This window comes from Leptonotus elevatus, chromosome 4 (assembly GCF_054856555.1).
Source record: "Leptonotus elevatus isolate MCC_2025b chromosome 4, RoL_Lele_1.0, whole genome shotgun sequence".
Taxonomy (NCBI): domain Eukaryota; kingdom Metazoa; phylum Chordata; class Actinopteri; order Syngnathiformes; family Syngnathidae; genus Leptonotus; species Leptonotus elevatus.
In genome coordinates this window covers 11,410,697-11,431,707 of record NC_141242.1, presented here as the reverse complement: position 1 = coordinate 11,431,707, position 21,011 = coordinate 11,410,697, and the positions used below count along the sequence as shown (strand labels likewise).

General features: G+C 39.1%; 1 protein-coding gene and 1 long non-coding RNA gene across 2 annotated transcripts in view; one reads left to right on the top strand and one right to left on the bottom strand.

Annotated features, from left to right (window-relative positions):
• Positions 1–407: 407 nt before the first annotated feature.
• Positions 408–20,820, bottom strand: LOC147175515 (uncharacterized). The gene is made up of 3 exons (XR_015094666.1): positions 20,788–20,820; positions 2,957–3,085; positions 408–1,060 (listed from the first exon to the last, which is right to left on the bottom strand). It is a non-coding gene; the product is annotated as an uncharacterized LOC147175515 (long non-coding RNA).
• LOC147175514 (solute carrier family 23 member 1) overlaps positions 886–21,011 on the top strand; it is a 62,940-nt gene continuing 42,814 nt past the window's right edge. Inside the window, exons 1-2 of the mRNA XM_086074426.1 lie at positions 886–1,080; positions 16,463–16,594. Of these exons, the coding sequence (XP_085930552.1) occupies positions 1,006–1,080; positions 16,463–16,594 (207 nt within the window). The 5' untranslated portion in view covers positions 886–1,005. The remainder of the gene's footprint in view (positions 1,081–16,462; positions 16,595–21,011) is intronic.

Below are 21,011 nucleotides of genomic sequence, written 5' to 3'. Positions count from 1 at the left end.
GTTTTTAAAACATCGCTAGCCTAGCACTAATGCTAAAAGCGAAGGGAGGATCCCATTCAAAAGCTAACAGGAAGTTAGCATCGACTGTGGGAGTGTTTTTCCTTCAAATAACAAATATTCCACACACAAATGTCACCCACAGGTGACATAACACTACGCGAAGGCACAAATTCTTCCCAATGTGTGAAAAAGGAGTTATTTTAATAGAATTTAGTCGCAACTTTCTTCTGTACTCACTTTAAGTGTGTACACCATGGATGCATGGCACTACACTGCCCCCAAGAGGCTAAAACACACAGGAACAGTCAGTTGCTATTATTTTAGTTAATTATATTCTTATTTCACTTTTTTTTTTAAATTGTTTTATTTTGTCATTGTCCTTTCAAGTTACATTTAAAGTTGGTATTTCAAGGATTCAAAGACTTTCTTTTCTTAAAATTCAAGGATGAGGTAAGGAATGGACTGCTATCTCATACACTGCCATTGACGGCTAAAGACGTCAAAGTTCCATTTTTATTGGACTGGCAGTAAATGAGTTTTTTTATATAGCGCCTTTTTAGCTATAGTGCCTCACATTCACCCATTCATACACCAGTGGTTGGCTGGGGCAAATCGGGGTCTTACTCAGGGCCGAGCTCTCTACCACTGAGCCACACCACCCCCAAGTAGATGAAAATACTTGAGAAGTGTCCTGATGTCAGTGCTGATCAGTCTGTGGAGAAAAAGGGCAACTCACGCTTTTCCGTGACTCCTGAGCGAAGCTGATGACGAGGGTGACCGATGAAGCGACACATGTGACGGACGCGCTTTCACAGGACCAGCCCTGGTCACGCATCACATGACTGTACAGTAGGTCGAGGGGGCGGGAGGTCCCAGAACCATTCGGCCACCTTTCTTGTGACTTGGCTGTGCGCTTCAGTTGCCGTGGCGACCCGTCGTCTTAGTCCCACACTTTTTTTCCTGTACTACTCTTGGGCCGGTGTTTGTTGATTGTCCGTCGGCGGCATGCACCTCAACGTCAAGGAGGAGCACCTGGAGCTGGACCTGAAGGAACTGGGAGCTGACAATCCAGTTTTTGGGGTGAGTTCACCTTCATGGTGAGCAAAAACGAAACAAAAAGGGATTTCTAGATTTGGGGATTTTTTTTTAAATTAGTTGTAGTGTTTGTCCTTTCTTACAGTGTTACATTAAGCCACTGTGGAATGTGGAATCAACAAAGTGGGTTAAATGTCAATGGGATCGTTTGCACTGTGCTTTACTTTGCTGTATATTAGACTCAAAGAAGGGTTTCTAGACTTTTTGACAGTTTGTCACATACAAACATGCCAAAGCTATGTAGCTTTATTTCTTTTCATTCTTTTCAATTTGACAACACTACTACTATTCAATAACAATACATTTTTTTTTATCATAATTCCAAAAGAGGACTTCATCACGCAAGGCATTGGGCCCTTAATATCCTTCAGGGGATTGAGTCATCTATCTCCCTATGAACTTGACCAACAGAGTTTCCTGCTTTTTTGGAGCAATCAGACAAAATCAACGAGTTAGGACCCCCAGAAAAAGACAAATACTCGCTAGATTGTTACAGGGCTTCAGACTGACCCTAAATGGGTGGAATTTTGCCCCTAAATTTGAAAACACTGCACCTGAAAAATGCCATCCACTCGCACCAGTGCAACCAGTAAATTTGCTGATTTAAAAAAAAAAAACATATATCTTTTTTCTTCTTTTTTTTATAATTACTGCTGTTAAGTATTTTTCATTGCTGTCAAGCATTTACTCCACACATTTATCAATAATATAGTGAAAATGAGTGGGATGAATATTTACCTTTGCAAGTCAATTTATAGTGTTTTCCCCTAAATGTTCTGCTTGTGGTGATAACATTTCAGGTTAGAAGCTACTGTGTTCCTTTAAAAGAAAATTGTTAGTTTGGAGCCTTGTGTTTGCAGACTGACGATGCACTTTGTTTGTTGCTTTTTCAGATTTTTGGGTGCATCTTGTAATGATAAAGAGTAAGTCCAAATTTCGGGGCTGAATTTTCCACCCCCCAAAAAAAGTCCCTTTGCTCAACATTGTTTTAGAGTGAGTTTTCAAACTTTGCCGCCATGTCCCGCCCATACGCAACTATGAAAACGCTTCTTTGAAATTTTGTGTTGTCCACCTCCAAATTGGTAGCAGTCAAACCAAATCTCTAGGGTGAGTTCATTTTGAAAGACCCATAGAAATTTTATTCTACAATTGTTGCTTCAACCCAAATGAGAGACATCCTGAGCCTTTTCAGGCATGGCTTTTTGAGACATTTTTTTTTAGCGTATAATCATCATAGACGTCACCACCAAATTTCATGTTGCTAAGTGACATTAGCTTCGGGGCAGAATTTTCAAAAACGTACTTGGCGCATGTTGAAAATGTTGATATGAGTAGAGCATATAAAATAATCTGCAAAATGTTGGCATTCATGGTAAAGAAAATAAAAATAAAAATTTAAAAAGTAAGAAAACCATTTTATTGATGTAACAAAGTACATTTCAGGAGTTACAACCCTTAAAACCTTTATACCTTTACTCCCACTCAGTTTGACTGACCTTTCAAAATGAAGAGTGAGCATGTCTCTTTAGCTCATTTGTGGAACTCACAAAAGCATTTTTTTGTTTTTTTGAGGCACAAATGATCGTTGCACTTTGCACATTTGTACACAGTCTGGCCTTTACAATTTGGACAAAGATGTAGAAAAAAAGTGTTGCATTCACTGCAATCAGACATTTAAGTTCTCAATCGTAAATGCCAAATTCGTCGCTGCAAATTGGGGTGGCGGCAGGGGTGGCAAGGCTTTCTTTTAGGGTGGCATGTGCCACCCTATGCCACCCCGGTAGATCCGCCCATGCATGCAACTATGTTTTTAAGAAAAGCATGGCTCCCAAAATGCATATGAAAAAAGTAGACAACTGACCTTTGAAAGAATTTGAGTGTACAATACACACATCTGCCTCTTGGAAGTGTGTGATTCAGAATAGTGGTATGAAGAGACTCCGGCATGTTTGCCATCCTCAACGCACATGGCCCACGCGCTTGTTTCTTCCTGAAACAAAAACATTGAAACCATTTGACTTACTATAGAGCTTACCTCACAAAGCATTGTTTTTTTCTACATCATAATACAACTTTTACGGTTGCATGAATAAATAGATGACATCGTTTATGTGATCAGCAGCACAAAAAGTCAATGGCATTGTGCATGACGACAAGTACGTGGGCAAATATGTCCTAAATCCTACACGTTTGTTTACGGGCTGAGCGCAGTGCTTGTGAAGTAGGCGTGGCTTGCACCGTCACGGACGGTCCCCAGCGAGCACGAGTGGGGTGGTTTTGACAAAACAAACAGCCCTAAGCACATATACTACTCAGTTACTCCCCTGGATTCATTTATGGACGAACCACTCTTACGTTAGTCATCCCAGTGGTTGATTTTGTACTAAAATAGATATATTACTGACAGTTCACAATATTACTTAGAATGTACACCCATAGGTTCAACTTTTGTCCACTTGGTATTTTTGAACATGTTACCAAGAGCTAAATTGGAGTCAAATGAAATGATTCACTTGTATAAGACACTGCATCTTTTAAAATAAAAATGTGCCATCACATGCAAGCGCGTTTACGTGCGACGTCAACTGAAACCAAACAATTAGCGCATGCGAAGAAATAAAACATTTTCCCAGCCCCCTAACATTTTTATATTTCCCTAATTGTTTGTCGACAATCGGTTCCAGGCTCAGCCTCAAACCATCGCCGCCATCAAACCTTTAATGTCCCCACAGGCCCCCTTCATCAAGTCTTACAAACATTTGATCATTCTTAAGAATCATACAAGTATAAAAAATACATTAACAGCTGTTCATAGAATTTCTTTTACACACTATGTATCAGACATAAGACACAGCACATTCCACGCACTCTGGTGGTCGTGTTCACAACAAACCAGCTACAAGGAAATCCAATCGTCGGCAAATGTCAGATGGACAAGACCACTTTTGTTCACTATGGGTTTCACTTAGCAACGTGAAATGTTGTCGCTAGGTCTCAAAAAGGAGAAAAAAAAAGAAAAAGTCATTCTCACTTAGCAGGATGAAGTTTGGTAGGAGTCATTTTGGAATTGTTTTTGCCCCCCCCCCTCCCCCAATTGCGATTGCGATATCATATGCGATTTTTTTTTTCCAGATCCTTTTCAATGATTTTTTTACCCAACAAAAAGTTCATTATAATAAACAATATCAGATATAATATAGATTATATGATCTTAAGATAAAGGCAAATGAAGCCTTAATATCATTTTTACAATTACAGTTACAATTTACCACTTCAGTTCAACATATCCAACTTTTCATGTTGCATGAAACATTTCAATTATACCTGCTTATATGACGTTTTCCGCTTTGATTTAAAAAACACTAGCATTCTGTAGCAATCCTTGTGGGTGGATCACAAACTTTTTTTTTGTAAGCCAAGCGCGTTCGGCGCTGTTGTGTTCTGGTGTGGTTACGGCCGACAGTTACTTGCAAATTGTCATTAAAGAGTTGTTGTTTGTTCTCCGCTTGGCCTGATTTGTTCGCTACAATACATGTACATCAAAAGAGGCTGCATCGGCGGCACCTAAATGATGGTGAGTAATGACGAGCAATAATCATTTCGTCCGTCCTCATTTTCATTCATGAAATTGGACGACACAACATACGGCCGCATAAAGACCTATTTAGCCTCAAAATATAGGACGACACAAATGTATCAGCCGCTGCCGCACACATGCGTATACACTCGGTTTACAAAACGCGCGACACTACGGCAGCCAAAATGTCATAACTCACATTGGTGAAGTGTTGTTATAAAACCAAGATCAAACAGATTGAACATGTTAGACACTCGTCTCAAGGTCTTATGAGACAAAAAAAAAAACTCCCCAAAATTACATGCACTCATGGCGCCAGGCTTTCGTTAGACGTTACGCACCCCCCCCCCCCTTCCTTTCCCTCCTACCGCTCCGTTCAAAGAGCTTTTAAATCGCAGCTTTTCACGATTACGTAATCGCGTTTTGTCAAACCGCGATTTAATTGCAAATGCAATTAATCCTAATGGAAACCCATACATCATTCCTTTATTTATTTATTTTTGTCACCAACTTTTAAAAATGTAATGGAATCATCAGATAAAGGATATGCTTTTGCCACAAGATAAAACATGATGACAAGAGCATGGGGGAGAATGTGTCGGGTTATCGACTGTGAGCGGATAATCGGTGAGGTTTTGTCAGGCCAAAGTTTATGACTCTAGCGTCACATTTGTCTTCTGGAAGAGATTAAAGGAAACGATAGATGGCACTTGTTGTTGCTTAGTTCCTGCCTGTGTTGTGTAATCAACTGTCAACACTTTTACAGAACCATAGTAATATTGTCACTGATAGGACTGTGCAATGAATCAAAATTCAATTACAATTTCAATTATTATACTCCATAATTACAAAATTGGCATAATCGTAAACAAAAATAAAAGATGATTAATACTAATTTTGAGTTGTTTAAATTTCTATATTTGCACCTTTTTTATTTTAAAATTACTAATTTAATGAATCTTGTTTGGTCCTAAAGGAACTTGCATAATTAAAGTTTTTCACATAAATTTATTTGTCTTACTATTTTTTATATGTTTAAACATTTTCTTGGTTTATAGGCTACCAATAAACAAATGATTGTCCTAATCGTGATTGCAATTATTAGCAAATTAATCGTGATGACTATTTTCTTCACAATCCAGGAGCCCTAGTCGCTGATATTATGTCTATGCGCTTGTGACGCTGAAGATGCACATGATGCTACTTGGCAAATAATCAATTAACACAACAAAATTTTGTACACACTGGCAAGCGTTTATGCGCCATATATTTGTTATTCTCTCACAGTATAATTTCTACCTTTTTCAACTCTGAATCTGACATATTGAAGTTGAAATACACAAATCTGAAAACTAAAGGTAAAAATAATTTAATTTTAGTATAGAATCAGCAAATGCTTGAAATATAGACACATGTCAGTATGTGTCCAACAAGGTAGTTTGAATTTATGTTTTTAATTGTTTTCATTAAACAACATGCAATCAGTTCAATGTGCAGCACACTTACAAAAATACATTTTATTTCTAGAAACACAAATGGCACCAATTCACTGAAATGACACTTTTAAAGAAAAAATATGAATATTGTATATTTTATAATAACATTTTTAACATTAAGGTTTTTTTTTTTATGGGAGGAAACCCTGCTTTTTTTTATTATTGTTAATTTTTTTAGTCTTTTATTTTTATTTCATTTTCTTTAGTCTTATTAATTCTTATTATTTATGAACTTTATTCTTCATTTATAAAAAATCCGATTCTCCTTAAAAACCCAACGTTACCTACTACAATCTAGGGCCCTGCAGTGCAGGCGGGACCACCACCAGATGGCCACATAAAGCCACGAATGACCTTTCGTAGGTTGCACAATGCAAAGCCTTTCCACTACAAGTAGCAGATGTGTTTGTTGTCGTTTGAACTCATGTTTTGAAGACGGCCTTGAACTCTGAGCCTGAACTGGAACCTCCATAAATTTGCGTGCCTTTGTGACGGGAGGCACCAGCGTATGGGATCCCATGCCTAGTGTAGTGATCGAGGTGCAACACAGACATCAGCACTCGTGCGTGTACGGAACAGAATGTGTATAGAAGAGCATTTGTATAGCTGTACACTGTAGTCACTGATGACATCATGCATATCTGATAAACTAGCTTTTAAAATGATGTTTGCTACAGTGATGCACAACGTTGTGTTAAGCTTATAGAAGACAGATTTTGCATGAATGAGTCGTAGTGACTGATGTGCAATACAAACTCTGATACTGAGCAGGGGTGATGATCTGGGGGTGAAAATGGGAAGACTTTTTTGGGGGGCTGTAGAGCATGCATTAGTTGTAACGACATATCGATAAACTAAATAATTGTCAGCTGATTGATATCGCTAATGATTCAGAGGGCTTGATGCACGCTGTTGTCATATTTATGAATAAAACATGATGGCATCCACCACACATATCACAAATCTGTCTGCTTGCGCATGGATCAAATTCACAGCACCTTTTACCACAACTTAGACCTGCTCTGAGCTAGTCTAATTTATAGTCTACTTTCTGTCACCAAATTGTCAGGTGTGCTGAAAAACGCCCTCGGTCTGTCAGAACGGCCAGCTAAACACGGTAAACTAGACTTGTCCCGATGAATGAAAATGAAGAAGCGAGAGTTTTTTATGCCGAGCGCTTATGTGCCTGTCTATGCAAATACAGTCCAAAGATTCATGCATATCCGATAAACTGGCTTTTAAACGGCATAGAAGTCCAAGTCGTAGATTTAAAAAAGAGAGGCAAAAAGCAGTTAAAAAAAAAAAAAGCAGTTGCGAAACTTATATATCTCTAGATGTAGTGCAACCTTTTCCAAAGAAAAAAAGTATAAGTTCCCACAAAAAATGTCTAAAAGTTAGAATTTATTTATATGAAAAAAAAAATTATAAAACATTTTAACAAAGATCTAGATACAGTGATGCTTTGAATTAATAAGTGCCCCACCCCATTTTGCAAGTTTTTGAGGTCACGAGTCTAAAAATTAGCAAAATATTTAAATAAAATTCAATTATTAAATAATTACATTACCTACTACCTGGGAAGGGCTCCCAAGCCACCTTTTTGATAGGGTGGGGGGGGGGGGGGGGTCCCCAATGTGCTTAGCCCCCCACCCGAATGTATGTACAGTAATTATTTACACTTTACAAAAAACATTATTATTATTATTATTTATTTATATAATTATTTACTTTCTCTTTACCTGTATATTGTTTTTATACAATTCAGCGTGCTTTCCCTTTATTAAAAACATGCAACAAAAATATGTGCTGCTTTCTGGGGCACAGGAAAAGTTCATTTCAGTAAGGAAAATGTATTTAGACGGAACACATTCAATTCTGAAGTCAAGGTACCGCTGTAGTAGAAAATGTAATCGTGTTTTGCTATTATAATTTTTCCAGGAAAAGTAAAGTCATATTTTTTCCCCAAAACTCAAAAGTCAGAATTTGCAATGAAACGGCAAAAACAAGAACTTGCGCTATGCAGGTGCCAGGTGGAGATTGCCCAATGGTATCATTTTTCACCTTCCAGATGTTCCTCAATGATTTGCAATGCGTGTCCATTGCTGGCAATGGTGGTCGTGTGGGCATCCAGATGAAGAAAACGCCTAGAATATATTGCCAACCAAAATATTTTTTCTTTATCCTCCCTTGCGTCGATGTTTCGCCACCGTTTTTAGGTGTTACATGAGGAAGTTGGAGAATTTGTCAGTGACTGTGTTGACAACAAATGGGTAGCCTTGAAACCAGTCAACTTAATAGTTGACCGTGAGTTCAAAAGTCAGAAAGTGCTTGTTAAAAGGATGACCACGCTACGGAGAAGTGAGGTTGAGCAGGAACTCTGGTCCAGATCCGGGATGGATTGATTTTAACTGCGGTCTTTGACAATCTGCTTGCATCGGGAGACCAAGCGATGACAGGGACGCAACAGATCCAGCATGCGGGTGGTTTCAAGTGTTCAGGAAATGTAAACATAGGAAATTAAAAAAAAATACAAGTGGTGAAAATGACCTTTACGTTTGTACAAAAGAAGGAAGATCAAATAGTCATTTGATAATTGTAGTTTAACGATAATTATTGCGAAAATGTTCTTGGTTTTCATATTTGTCAGTTAACATCAAACGTGAATTTTTGGGGATCGTTTTTCATGTATTTATTTTGGTATTGCTGTAAAAGGAGAAGGAAGGTCGGTCAGTTGTTTGAGAATTGTATTTTACTTTACTTATTACAAAATACTTAGGAACCTTTTGTTTGTTTATCTTGCACCTGACTTTAAACCAAAGCTAAAAACTAATACTAAAACCAATATAAACTGAACTAAAATAAAGCATTTTCAAAACAATAATAACAATAAAAACGAACAAACCTGCTTTAAAAATGAATACAACTCACTGAAATTTTAAACAAAGGTAAAAACAAAACAAATAAAAAATCCCAAACTACTCTGACCCCGGTCGTAAAAAAAGATTTATTCAGAATCGTGTTTACCTACTGTACATGTTTTCTCCATTATTTCAGTGAAAGATGGCGCAAGGAGAAATAGAGCAAATCCCAGAAGGGGTGGAAAAAAGCAAAACCTGTTTTTAATAACGTCATTGTCATTTTCTTTTTCTAGCAAAGTGGGAGAAATCTGGTCAAATGGGAAAATGAGATTTAAGTTTAATGCGCTATTGACAAGGCGTGGCAGATTCAGGACTCAGGCGCAGAGATGGGAGTTTGCCGCCAAGGCAGATATTTATTAAACATAAAACTCCTCCTCATTTAGAGGGAAAAACAAAGGCTATAAATTGTTAAACTAAAGGTGCTCCAAAAGGGAGGATGTCTAACCTACAAACAAAACAAAATCACTCCTAAACTAAAACTATACTATGGCTATACAAAGTTACGAACAAAAGTTCACACAGAAGACAGGACAACAAGGCTGAGGACTACGACTGTGACTGGCTAGAGTGACTCTGACGAAAACACTTCGGCACGAGACTGGGGAGACACAGACCATTTAACACACGGAGGAAATGGGAAACAGGTAGACAGAATCAGGAATCAGGGTTGGAAACGAAAGGTGTCAGAATTTTCCAAATAAAACAGACAGTAAAAGCCCAGACAAGACAACCTCACCGCGGTGTGACAAATGTTACCCAGCCCTGGTGTTTCCACGGCAGAGCGACTTGAATGTTTGTACCGTGCCGAGGAAAGCCATCTGGCCCATGTGGCCTCTCTGAACGGGGAGATGACCTCTTTGTGTTTTTTAGACACCCCCTCAGTGCTGCGTATCAGGTAGCCCCTGCTCCTAGTGGTCATAAATATGCCAACACCTACCATCCACCAGGAGGTAAAAAGCACAAGGATACATCACATTTTTGCTTGGGTTGAATGAAGTTTGTGCAGACAGTTTGTTCCTTTGGTATGCATCAGGGTTCCTTATCAGGGTTTTCGGTTTTCACACAAGTAGGCGCGCATACGAGCCAAACTAAACAAACAGATAAAAGGAAGCTCCAGGTAATAAGCCGCAGGTGTGTGAAGTTAATATAATCGTTTTTAATAATGTAAAAGAATGAAATATATAACTATATGTGCCATCAGACCTCTTTTTGAGGGTCAAGACTTGGTTTTAGAGTTTAGGTTTGAATTGGATTTTGATTGGGGTTAGGGTAAGGGTTAGGCAATGAGTTGTGATGATTAAGATTAGGGTAAGGGGCTAGGATTATATGCATTATGTCAATGAGATGTACCCACTAACATAGAAAGACAAACGTGTGGGGGTGTGTGTGTGTGAGTGTGTGTGTGTGTGTGTGTGTCTGCGCGCGTATATATGTGCGTTTGATGCCAGCAGTTAAGACTTGTGAAGGCCAATTATGTTTACATGGAAACACATAAAAGCTGAAATCTGACTGGACTGGATTCCTTTACATTTACCACTTGAATGAATCCAGTCCAGTCAGATTTCAGTTTCTATGTGTTGCCTTGTAAACATAAGGTTTACATGTCAGTTCTTCTGACATGTGTTTGGGCTATCTAAGAAAGCCTTGAAGGCCTTCACTAACTTTTATTAGCTTGTCTACAAGGTTTTATGTTAGCCTTAGATACACACATCATCATTTGGGGTGCACCAGGGTCCATGTTTGGCACCCATCAGGTCTTACATGGGTCAACCATTTGGTACGAATCAGGGTTCACTAATTTGGTGTGGCACCCGAGCTCAATTATTTATATGCATGTTTGGTATGCACCAATGTCGGCTTATTTGTCACGCACTGGTTTAGTACGTACCAGGTTTCTGGTTTGGCACCGACCAGGGTTTTCTTATTTGATACGCACCGGGCTTCCAACCGTCGGTGTGCATCAAGGTTTCTCAGTATTTCAATCCAGTCCAGAGAACCAATTTTGAAGTGTGTATACGCCCTTATCATTTACCGCAACGTCTTGTTAAAACCAGAGCGTGAACAGAATGCGCTGTTGTGACATAAAGATGAGAACAAAAACGACAACAAAGACAAGACAACAAAGGCTATCGGATTCAACTTGACAACAAAAGAACCCTTGTGGCTATTTCTGACAGCATTGTGCTAGTAGAGCGTTGTCTCACTGGACGTCATGCTACGTGGTGGCGAGGTTAGGTATCAAAGGCACCTTTGTGTAGAGCAGAAACGTGCTGACATGGCAAAAAAAAATGGAACATGAATTGGTCTTCATGTTTGACATGAAACCCAATCAAGCGTCTGTCAACCGATTCACAGCTGGAAGCGGCCATCAAGCAACCATACAGAAGAAGGAAAGCGCAACAGTCGGTTGGCATTTGGAGATTGCTTGAGTACACAATAAATACTCTGACATTTTTTTTTGTTATCTTGCACTTCACAGTATTTTTTTTCGTGTCCATTTGTGCATAATTCAATCCTAAAACTAAACGAGGAGTTCTAAAAATCACTCAAATTGAGGCTTTAACGGGAGTAGTCAAGACTAAAAAGGCAATCGAGCCTTAGAAAAAAACCTCAAAAGATAATCAAAGCTAACCTTAGCTGATCTTTCCAACGAGAATGGTGATTTAGTATTTTCAGTGTTTTCATCATGCCAATGTATTAAGTCCATCTGTTTATCAAGAGGCCGACGTATTACCTTTTAAGTGCTTCTGTCCTTTTTCAAGTGCACTAAACCTTTGCAGTGGATATAAAGCATGTACGCATACCTGTCCGAATGCCAGTTTTTTGTGATATAAAAAAAGTTTGAATCATTTCAAAACTTTTTCCACCAAGGCTAATGTAGCCTACAACCTGTAGAACTATTTTGAACTGCTCATATTCACCAGTTCCAGCTGAAAAAAAAATATGAAAATAAAAAAAACTGCCCAAAAAACAATAGGCATGGCGTTAAATTTTTTTTTTTTAAATTCAGATAAAAAAAGAACTAAATTTAAATATGCCATGTAACAAATGCTTGCTGTATTTTTTTATTTTTCTAAAATAACTTATTAACTCTTTGACTGTCAGACGTTTTCAGAAAAGGGATGCCGTCAGTGCCAGCCGATTTAAGCATTTTGACTGATCTTTCAAGGTCCACAGAAAATGTTCTGTTCGGACTATGGAAACACACGTACTACCAAATGAAAGATTGGACTTTCATCTTTCATCAGAAAAAAAAGTTTGTTTCTACCTTATTCCGTTCTTTAGTAATCAACAATAGAAAATGGTTAGTTTCACCCAATTTCGCCTGTTTTGGACCAAAATACGGAGAAATCAAGCTTTTAGTGAAACGATATTATTTCATGCATTCTAGTGAATTTTACACTTCTTTTTGTCCATGAATGATGCCACAAACACCTAAATAGTGCTTTACTTCTATAAAACACTACCACCAAGAATGAAAAAGTGTTTTTTGATAGCAAAATACGTTTATTTACATTCAACAGTGTAACAATTTGACAACAATTTGGCAAACTATTTACAAATGTGTGCAACTGTGGTGCTATTTACAAATATGTGGATGTTTCAACGACAGTTTTTCTTTTTGTAACACTCTCCTGCGTGCAAGGAGACGCAACAGCATTTGCACAACAGATTGCCTCTTCGCTTGCTCCACTTTCTTGCAGGCCGTTTTTTCCGGGGAATAGCAAGTATATACTGCAGTGTGTGTTGCCATCAAGTCTAATATCAGGATCATGCTACGGTTTCGTTACGGTGGTGTTACGTCTGGCTTCCTCATGTCCTTCAGTTGCTACACCGGGTTGTAAGAGATGTTTTGATCCATTTTATCCACTCCATTCATGGTGGCATCGTAGTCCAGAAACAGTGTCTTCTCCGTGATCAGACTGTACCCGCTCCTCTGATGAATATGCATTGGACTCGGGGTACTCTTCATTGTCCGACAAAATGTCCGCATGTGAAAGCTCCAGCGTTAGCAGCGGTAGCCGCGCTAGCCGGTGAGGCTTACTACGTGATCATAACAGTCGCGTCAAGGCTTCCAACTGTGGCGTCAACCTCAGGATTCACCATCATCATCATCATCAATCTGCATTGGTCGATGCCAACTCTCCATTGCCCGATCGAATGTCCGATTGTGTAGAAGTACCCGGTCGGTTATTGTGCGCGTTTTCCGGCCTTAGCAGCGCTAGCCGCGCTTAGCCGGTGAGGCTTACTACGTGATCATAACAGTCGCGTCAAGGCTTCCAACTTTGGCGTCAAGCTCGGAGTCATCATCATCGTCGACATCAATGCGCTTTTTAGTATTGATCGATGCTTTCCGTCTTTGAAAAAAATGCTCAAGCGTGAGCTGCTTGCAACCGGTTGCTTGGTCAGCCATTGTGGCTTATTCAGCCATGTCTCCTCAACACTCTAGCTCCGCCTCACGTCTTCTACTGACGCCCACGGTGGGCGGCCCATCCAACCTTGTGCAAAGAGAGTCATCGCTGCCCTCTATGGACCAAAACAAGTCTTTTACTAACCAGATCTGCCTGATACTTTCAGCACAGCTGCCCAAGGCTTTCCTGCACCCGTTTCCAAAAAAAAAACAAAAAAACATAGTGAACGTCTTTTAACGTCCTCTGCGCCCTTCCCTAGGTTTATGCTAAACGTTTTATAACGTTTATGGCGGTCAAAGAGTTAACAAATACTATATTCATTATTGATTAACAAACAATAAATGCAATGATAAAACTAAATGTAAATATTCATGTCATAACTGCCCTGCTTTTGGTTAAATTTGTAAATTAATTAATATTTTTAACCCATTAAATTTGATTATAAAATTTTGTCTGTCAATCCATCCATCCGTCCATCCATCCATCCATCCATCCATCTATCTATCCCATAGTTTCAATCAAATAAACAAAAAAAACCTCAGAACAATGTGCAAGTCCAAGGAACCGATCAGTTGCTCAAATGATCGGATGCCCCGTTTCCCCCTGCGCTTTGTATTTAAAACTAACACATGCTAAAGGTTAAAGCACTAATTCTAGGCATTTGAAGGTATATAAGGTCTCAAATAAACACCCCAAAAAGCCTGTGCATATTTTTTTTGTCTGTCTGGACGTATTATGTTGCACCCCCCACCTTTTTCCGTCAGCACGAGACACAAAAGGAACAACCTGGAAGCAGATGTTTTTCATCTGTTGTTGGAACACAGTAAAGTTGCTTTTGCACCTTTTTTTTTCTAAACCAGTGAAATTTTTTTAAAGGAAAAAGCAGTACTACTTCAAGGCAGAAGTCCTATTAGTCTTGATAAAAAAAGTAATATTTTTCAAGAGAAAAAAACGCTTAGCTGGCCACTTCCGTTGCACATAAAATTAATAGATTTATTGCTTGGCAAGCTGGCATTGCATTGTTTGCAAAGCTCTCCAAAGGTTGTGCGAGCGCTAGTACAAGTAGTGCTGACGGCACATGGGAGACGCGGTAGCCCGGACCCCCGCCCCAGCCCTAACCTGAACTGCACTGGTTTTCATTTGCTCACAGACCACAAGACAGTTTCAGTTAAATTGACCTTGGGTGCAATGACGATGGCCTCCATGCACTAATGCAAGCCATGCTGAGTCACACTTTCATCTCTGGCCCGTAACTCAAAATGAAATGCCCGCAAATTGTGCTAAACCGCATGTCAAACATGCCATGATTGTTTTGTACTCAAATCTGCTACTCCTGAAACACATGGTGGCGGCGGGGCATTTGTTTGCACTGCCTGGCATTTGCCAACGCTGCAGGAATCATCTTATAAAAATGAGTTTTGCTCTTTCCAAAGCAACAGGGGGTGCCACAAACGCAAAGCCAACTTACCCATGCTCACGTTGGGTGATCTGGCCTTACGATAAAATCCTGAATTTTTTTACTTGGTGGTTTTTCATACCTTCAGGGATTTGCTTCTATTGATATCCAAAAAAAGCTTTGAAACATTTTTTCCAGCAAATTTTCAACTTCCTCAGAAATAATTGATTTTTTTTTTGTCTTTATTGATGCAGCGGATCCTTACGAATACCTTATGAGTTCTTTAAGTTAATAATAATAAGTGGGTGGTTGTTGATGACAAAATCACCACCACATATTAACAGAAGCCCAGAGGTGTTGATTGAGAAGGATTTCATGTATATCCAGTGTATAAGAAGTGTTTATTTCTGAGTGAAAATTTGAGACCCCACTTTTAACTGAATCAAAAATGAATGTGAATCATTAATCGAATTGGGCCCTTCTGAATCAAATCGAATCAATTTGGGAAATCTAAATCGATACCTAGCCCTAATCAATACCCCCTTTTTTTTAAATCAGTCAGTCAGGGGAAAAATGCTTTTGTAATACACTTTAATCCAAAATTTAAATGAATCCAATTAGTCGATTAATTGACTGAATAATCGATAGGTTAATTGATTCTAAGAATATTCGATAGTGACAGCACTAATGGGCTCTTTGCACAAATCCACTACTTCCTGAACTCAATACTACTCCTTCCTTTCCTGTCTTTCATGATTGGACAAATTGATTAATCCAGGTGTGTCTGGCAATTGTCGCCGTGGGTACTGAGGTCAGGCATGAAAGACAGGATATGAGGGAATGGTACTGAGTTCAGGAAGTAGTGGATTTGTGCAAAGAGCCCATTAACATCATATAAATGGGCACGATTAGGCAGTTATTTTCATACCGACTGACACCTTGCGCAATACAAACGATTATCCACGTGACAAGAACAGACCTCAAAGCGGCACGCGTGAATTGAGTAGTCACCTAAAAAATGACCCTGGTCTTGATTGAAGACATAAAGTAGGAAACTAGGTGTTTGGGGAGTCTCTGACCTACGCGTATGAACAGATTCCATACATACAGTATATCATTAAATCCACAGCAAAATATAGGCAAGGTGGAAGGTGAGGAGGACCACCGGGACTGAAAAAACATTTGTGGTATGTGTGAGTGTGTGTGGTGGGAGTTTGCCATAGCCTCCCTTCTTGCGCATGCCACAAATCAAAATGAATTTCAGCGCATATGGTCAGTATTTGCTTCTCAGTGGAGCCAAACGGCACTGACGGCATTCAATTACACACACCAAGGTTTAAAACTAAATAAAACCTTCTGCTGTGTTGTCCTTGTCGGGTGGGATTCGCGTGTGTTTGATGAAGCATGAGCACTGCTTCTAGTTTGTTTATTGTTTTTGTTTTTTTACAACCACTAGGTGTAAACGATGTGAAAAATGTGTGCTTATTATTAGGCCCACCTTCGAATTTTTGTTGTTTAGATTTAATCACGGGATTTGACAGTAGTTTGATGATGCGGTTCTTTCAAAGGGTAAAGATGCGGACGAACAGCCAGCGGTGGACGTGGAGGCCCGGCAGGAGAGCGCTGACTCGGCCGCCGACCTAGTCTACGCTCTTAATGACCGCCCGCCCTGGTACCTCTGCATTCTGCTCGGATTCCAGGTAAATTAACCTTGTGCTGTTTTTTTTTTATGTCCACACAAGCTAAAGTTCTGTTTAGCTTGTGTTAAAAGGCTACACACAGTGATGGACAAGGTTACATACAGCTCGTGAAGAACTACTGACGGACTATAAATGACCAACCATCTGTCTATAGGGTGTCCTTGGCAAACGACCATTGTGAACTGAGTACCTCCTGTAATTTACTCGCTAAAGCAACTAACTGACCAATTACTAGGTCCTCAGTTTATGATGGTCCTGACATACACATTTTGAAAGTTACGAAAGGCGGGATGACTGAATTACTAACAAAACTACGTTACTGATTGACATACTATAACATACCAACCGATCATCCTACCTAACTAACGGGGTAGTTGTTTTACATTGGTGTTTTTACTTTTTAACAAATTGATTGTAATTATGACTTTACTACCACGTAGCGTAAATTACTAATAATCTGCAACACATTCTGACTTTATGTACTTTAGGTTACATTGCTAACGTATGCATTGAACCCTTGTCTTAAACCCTTGTCTTAAACTGAGGACCTCTGTATCTTTAATCGTGTGTGTCAAAACTCATGAATTTGTCCGGCACAAAACAAGGAAACATCAAACAATAGGTTACAGATAATAAAATGTTAGATGGTAGTATTACTATCACTTGTAATCTTTTCGTAACAAGTTATTTTAGTGTTCTTGATGTTAAATGTCTAACGATTAATTACGGCTGAGCTTGGGTTTACATTAGAGGTGCGCCCCAAAAAAATTGATTTTCATAAGAATTGCGATTATCATTTAGTATGATTCAGAATCGATTTTAAATGTCCCAACATTGATTTTATTTAAATTATTTTAGACTGCCTTGCCCTTGTTTGTGTGTGCCTTTATTGGGAGCGCTGTTCATGTTGTAAACATTTTGGCCAGTTAGGGGCAGTGTGGTTCCGCTCGTTCTGTTACACTGTTAAGTTGTAGCCACATTAGAGAGTAGAAGGAAAAAGTCATGATCAAGTTGTGGCAATAAAAGTTATGCAGCATAGGAAGAGCATATGCCGGTGAATAATGTTAAGATGCTACTCTGTATACATTCCTGAAGCGTTTTGTATGAATAGCCGTTATTTTGAGTGATAAAAATGCGGCGAGTAGCATGCTAATTAACATTAGCGAGTGATTCGTTTTCACATATTACACTGCCTTAAGCAAAGTAATCCGCCAACTGTCGGGAGCCTAACGGAATGAAATAAATATGGCTGGCCAAGTAGATGGCGTGTTCGATTTAAGTACGCAGTATCATAAAAGTAAGATATGTACATTTTCAATCTAACAGGAAGTTTTGACATCTTAGGTTGAGGTCACTAATGATAAAAGGCGCTTGGACCGATGACAAATGGAAGTTGAAGTAAACTGATCACACAGCAACACTTTCTGCCCCAAAGCAAGTTTAACTTAGCGGCATGTCATTTGGTAGGTATGTTTGCAAAAAAGTCTCAGGAAGTTCTGGAAGAAAATCTGCAGGCCTTTTCGGTTAGAAGCAGCTCTTTTTTTAGACATTTTCAAAAGACTTACTTTTTACTTCGTCTCATTGCTACTAAATTTTAAACATGTTTATTACACTGATGATGGATGATGATAAATATAGAAGACAGGCTTGGAGGGTTCCTATTTTCCAAAACTTACATGACTGAAATGATGAGTTGCAAGTCATGCATCTGTTAGCGTTATTGTTTTAGTATTGTTACTGCCAACAGTAATCTCATTTGTTCCCATTAAATAGTTTGTTGCTATCTTGCCACTTGTCCTGATTCATTCTGCAACAGTTCAATACGTCACATATAATGAAACATGAGTAGTTCCACTCAAATATCCATCATGCGACAATATGTGATTCGGCGTTCGTTTTTAACGGTCAATTTGCTTCTTTATTCGAGTCACCAAGCACAGCCATACTCATGATAGACATGTCAGTCAAAAACTGGTTTTTGAAAGCTTAAATTTTGAGAATGGTTAAAAATCATAAATATCACCAGGAAATTGGTGAAATGTCCCTAAAACCGCATCAGGCATCGCTGGCTTGCTCGCAGTGAGAGACTCGAATACATATATTGCGATTGTCATCTTTTTAGTAAGGCTGGTGAGAGATCACTGGAATGGCGATACCGCCCTAAGCCTATTGGTGGCGAACATTACCTCCCAGGAGGCTTCCCGTCATCAACCCGACATCCCCGTGCCGACCTGCTGTTCAGGCATTCAAAGAGAGATCACCATAAATCTGTATGATTTAAAGTGGAATGTTGTAAAACAGTAGGATTGTCCACAGGGGTCAAAATGGAAGGTAAATATCCCGGCGAGAGACGGCATGTGTTTGACTTTGAATGCCCTGTTGCGTCAGCGTGGTGCGAACACAGAACATTGGCAGCGTGAGGAAGCTTCAAGCTTGTTGTGACGATAGGAACTGGATGTGTCTTCGAGGTACGACGTCAGCTTGGCCTTCATTTCAACCACCTGCACTTAATCAGCCAGGGAACGGGAAGGACAGGGAAAGCCAGGGAAGTTTTGAAAAAAGTACAAGACGGAGACTATTCGAATGAAGCACCAAAAAGATGTTCCCAGTATGTCAATCTTCATAAGAATTGCAATTCATAAGAAATTGCTGCTTGCTGCCAAACTGCTTGTGTTTTCATGCTGACTTCTTTCTTCAAAACACCAGTGACAAAAGACTGCAAGTAGCGCTGCAGTCGTTCAATTAAGTATGACTGATTTCACGACATATGAGTAAATCCCACATTGATGGAATGTAGAGTTGTTTTTGTAAATTTAACACAGCTGACATCATTACCTGCAAGCCAAAGAGCTCACGGAGAGCTTGAGCATGAAAAAGTCGCTACTTATTCACACGTCTGACATTTTTGCACCGGGTGGTTATAAAGACTTACCACACGGCAGAAATATTCTTGTCGGCAGGCTTTCCTCATCAAACCTCATCATATGTGACAAGCAATTATGGTTCTCTTCATGCTTTGTGGTTTTTAAGTACCTTAACTCAGTCACCCGTGCTCCTTTCATGTGTGTTTTGCTGATCACATAAAACCGTTAAATGAAAAAAGTACACGGTGAGGCGGACAGTACTTTGCTACGTTGTTACCGTTCTTGAGACCTAGATCGCTGCTATTAAAATTCATATTTTGATATTAAAATTTGTGTTTTGCGCAGCACTTAGAAATTGTATATGTTCTAAAATGCAATGGTCCTCTAGGCTAAATATTATGCACGAGAAAAGAATGCTGATATAATTATTTTTAACCAGTTTTGATTTATGTCTGGCATGCCACTGTATTGGCACGTAAATTAGTAAAATTGACTAATGTCAGAACCTCTGAGCTCAGCAGCCATAAATATCTCATCACATCATCGAAAAGACCAAAATTTGGCCTCTTTTTAAAAAAAAAATTGATTCTAAAACTTGCAATTCAGTTTTGTTTGGTCAGACCAAACCTATCACATGTGGCCCACGAAAGCAAATTTGTCGACTTCATGTTTCTTCTTGCTAAAATACCTACATTTTAAAAGTGTCTTCACCTTTTATAAAGCTGGGAACTGTTATTTGTTACTAGTCCTTTTTAAAATAAAATGAATCCTTTTTGAACAGTTTTCATTTGCCTCTAAATTTCAAAGCTAGTCATTTATCAATTGGTTGTTTTTCTGTAATAATATGAGGCGATTATATATTTATACGGTCAGTGACACAAATAAGTTTGACAGCATAAAATAAGCCGCATGCCCCCACTGCGCTCTTAGTCTATCTCAGCCTGACTCTGTATAAAAGCATTCTTAGCTGGCAACGTGTACAGCTATTTTAACAGTTTGTGCTGTTTGTGGACAAACAGTAAGGCGCTATGGCAACACAACAAACCTTGTGAAACACCTCAGGTGTTAAGACACGGAATATGCTTCTCTTATAACTTTGTTTGGTTTTGCTCATTATCAGATTTCCTCATATGATAAGACTCTTAATTGCTACTGCAGGTATTTTATGCTAACGTCTCCTTACATGTTTTTACTGTTTCCCGACTTACAGCTATCAATTCCTACTGAAACAGCTGCCTAACTCACTTCCTGATGGGTTATCTCCCTCTTATACCCCTGTCCATTATCAAATAATCCGGTCGTTGCAAGTACATAAGCAAAATATCTTACCAGTTTCTGTCTTGTCCTACTGCTCGAAAAGCCCTCATTGATACTACAAGTCCCACAATGCATCGGTGTGCGTTGTGACGAATGTTGCCGACCCCTCGAGAGCTGACGTCGTTCATTTTCAATTAGGTAATTCCATGAAATGGATAAACATGAGCGTAAGGTTCAAGTTATGTATACATAATAGGCTAAATGTGTTACTTGTACTTGTTACTTGTTTGTTTTTG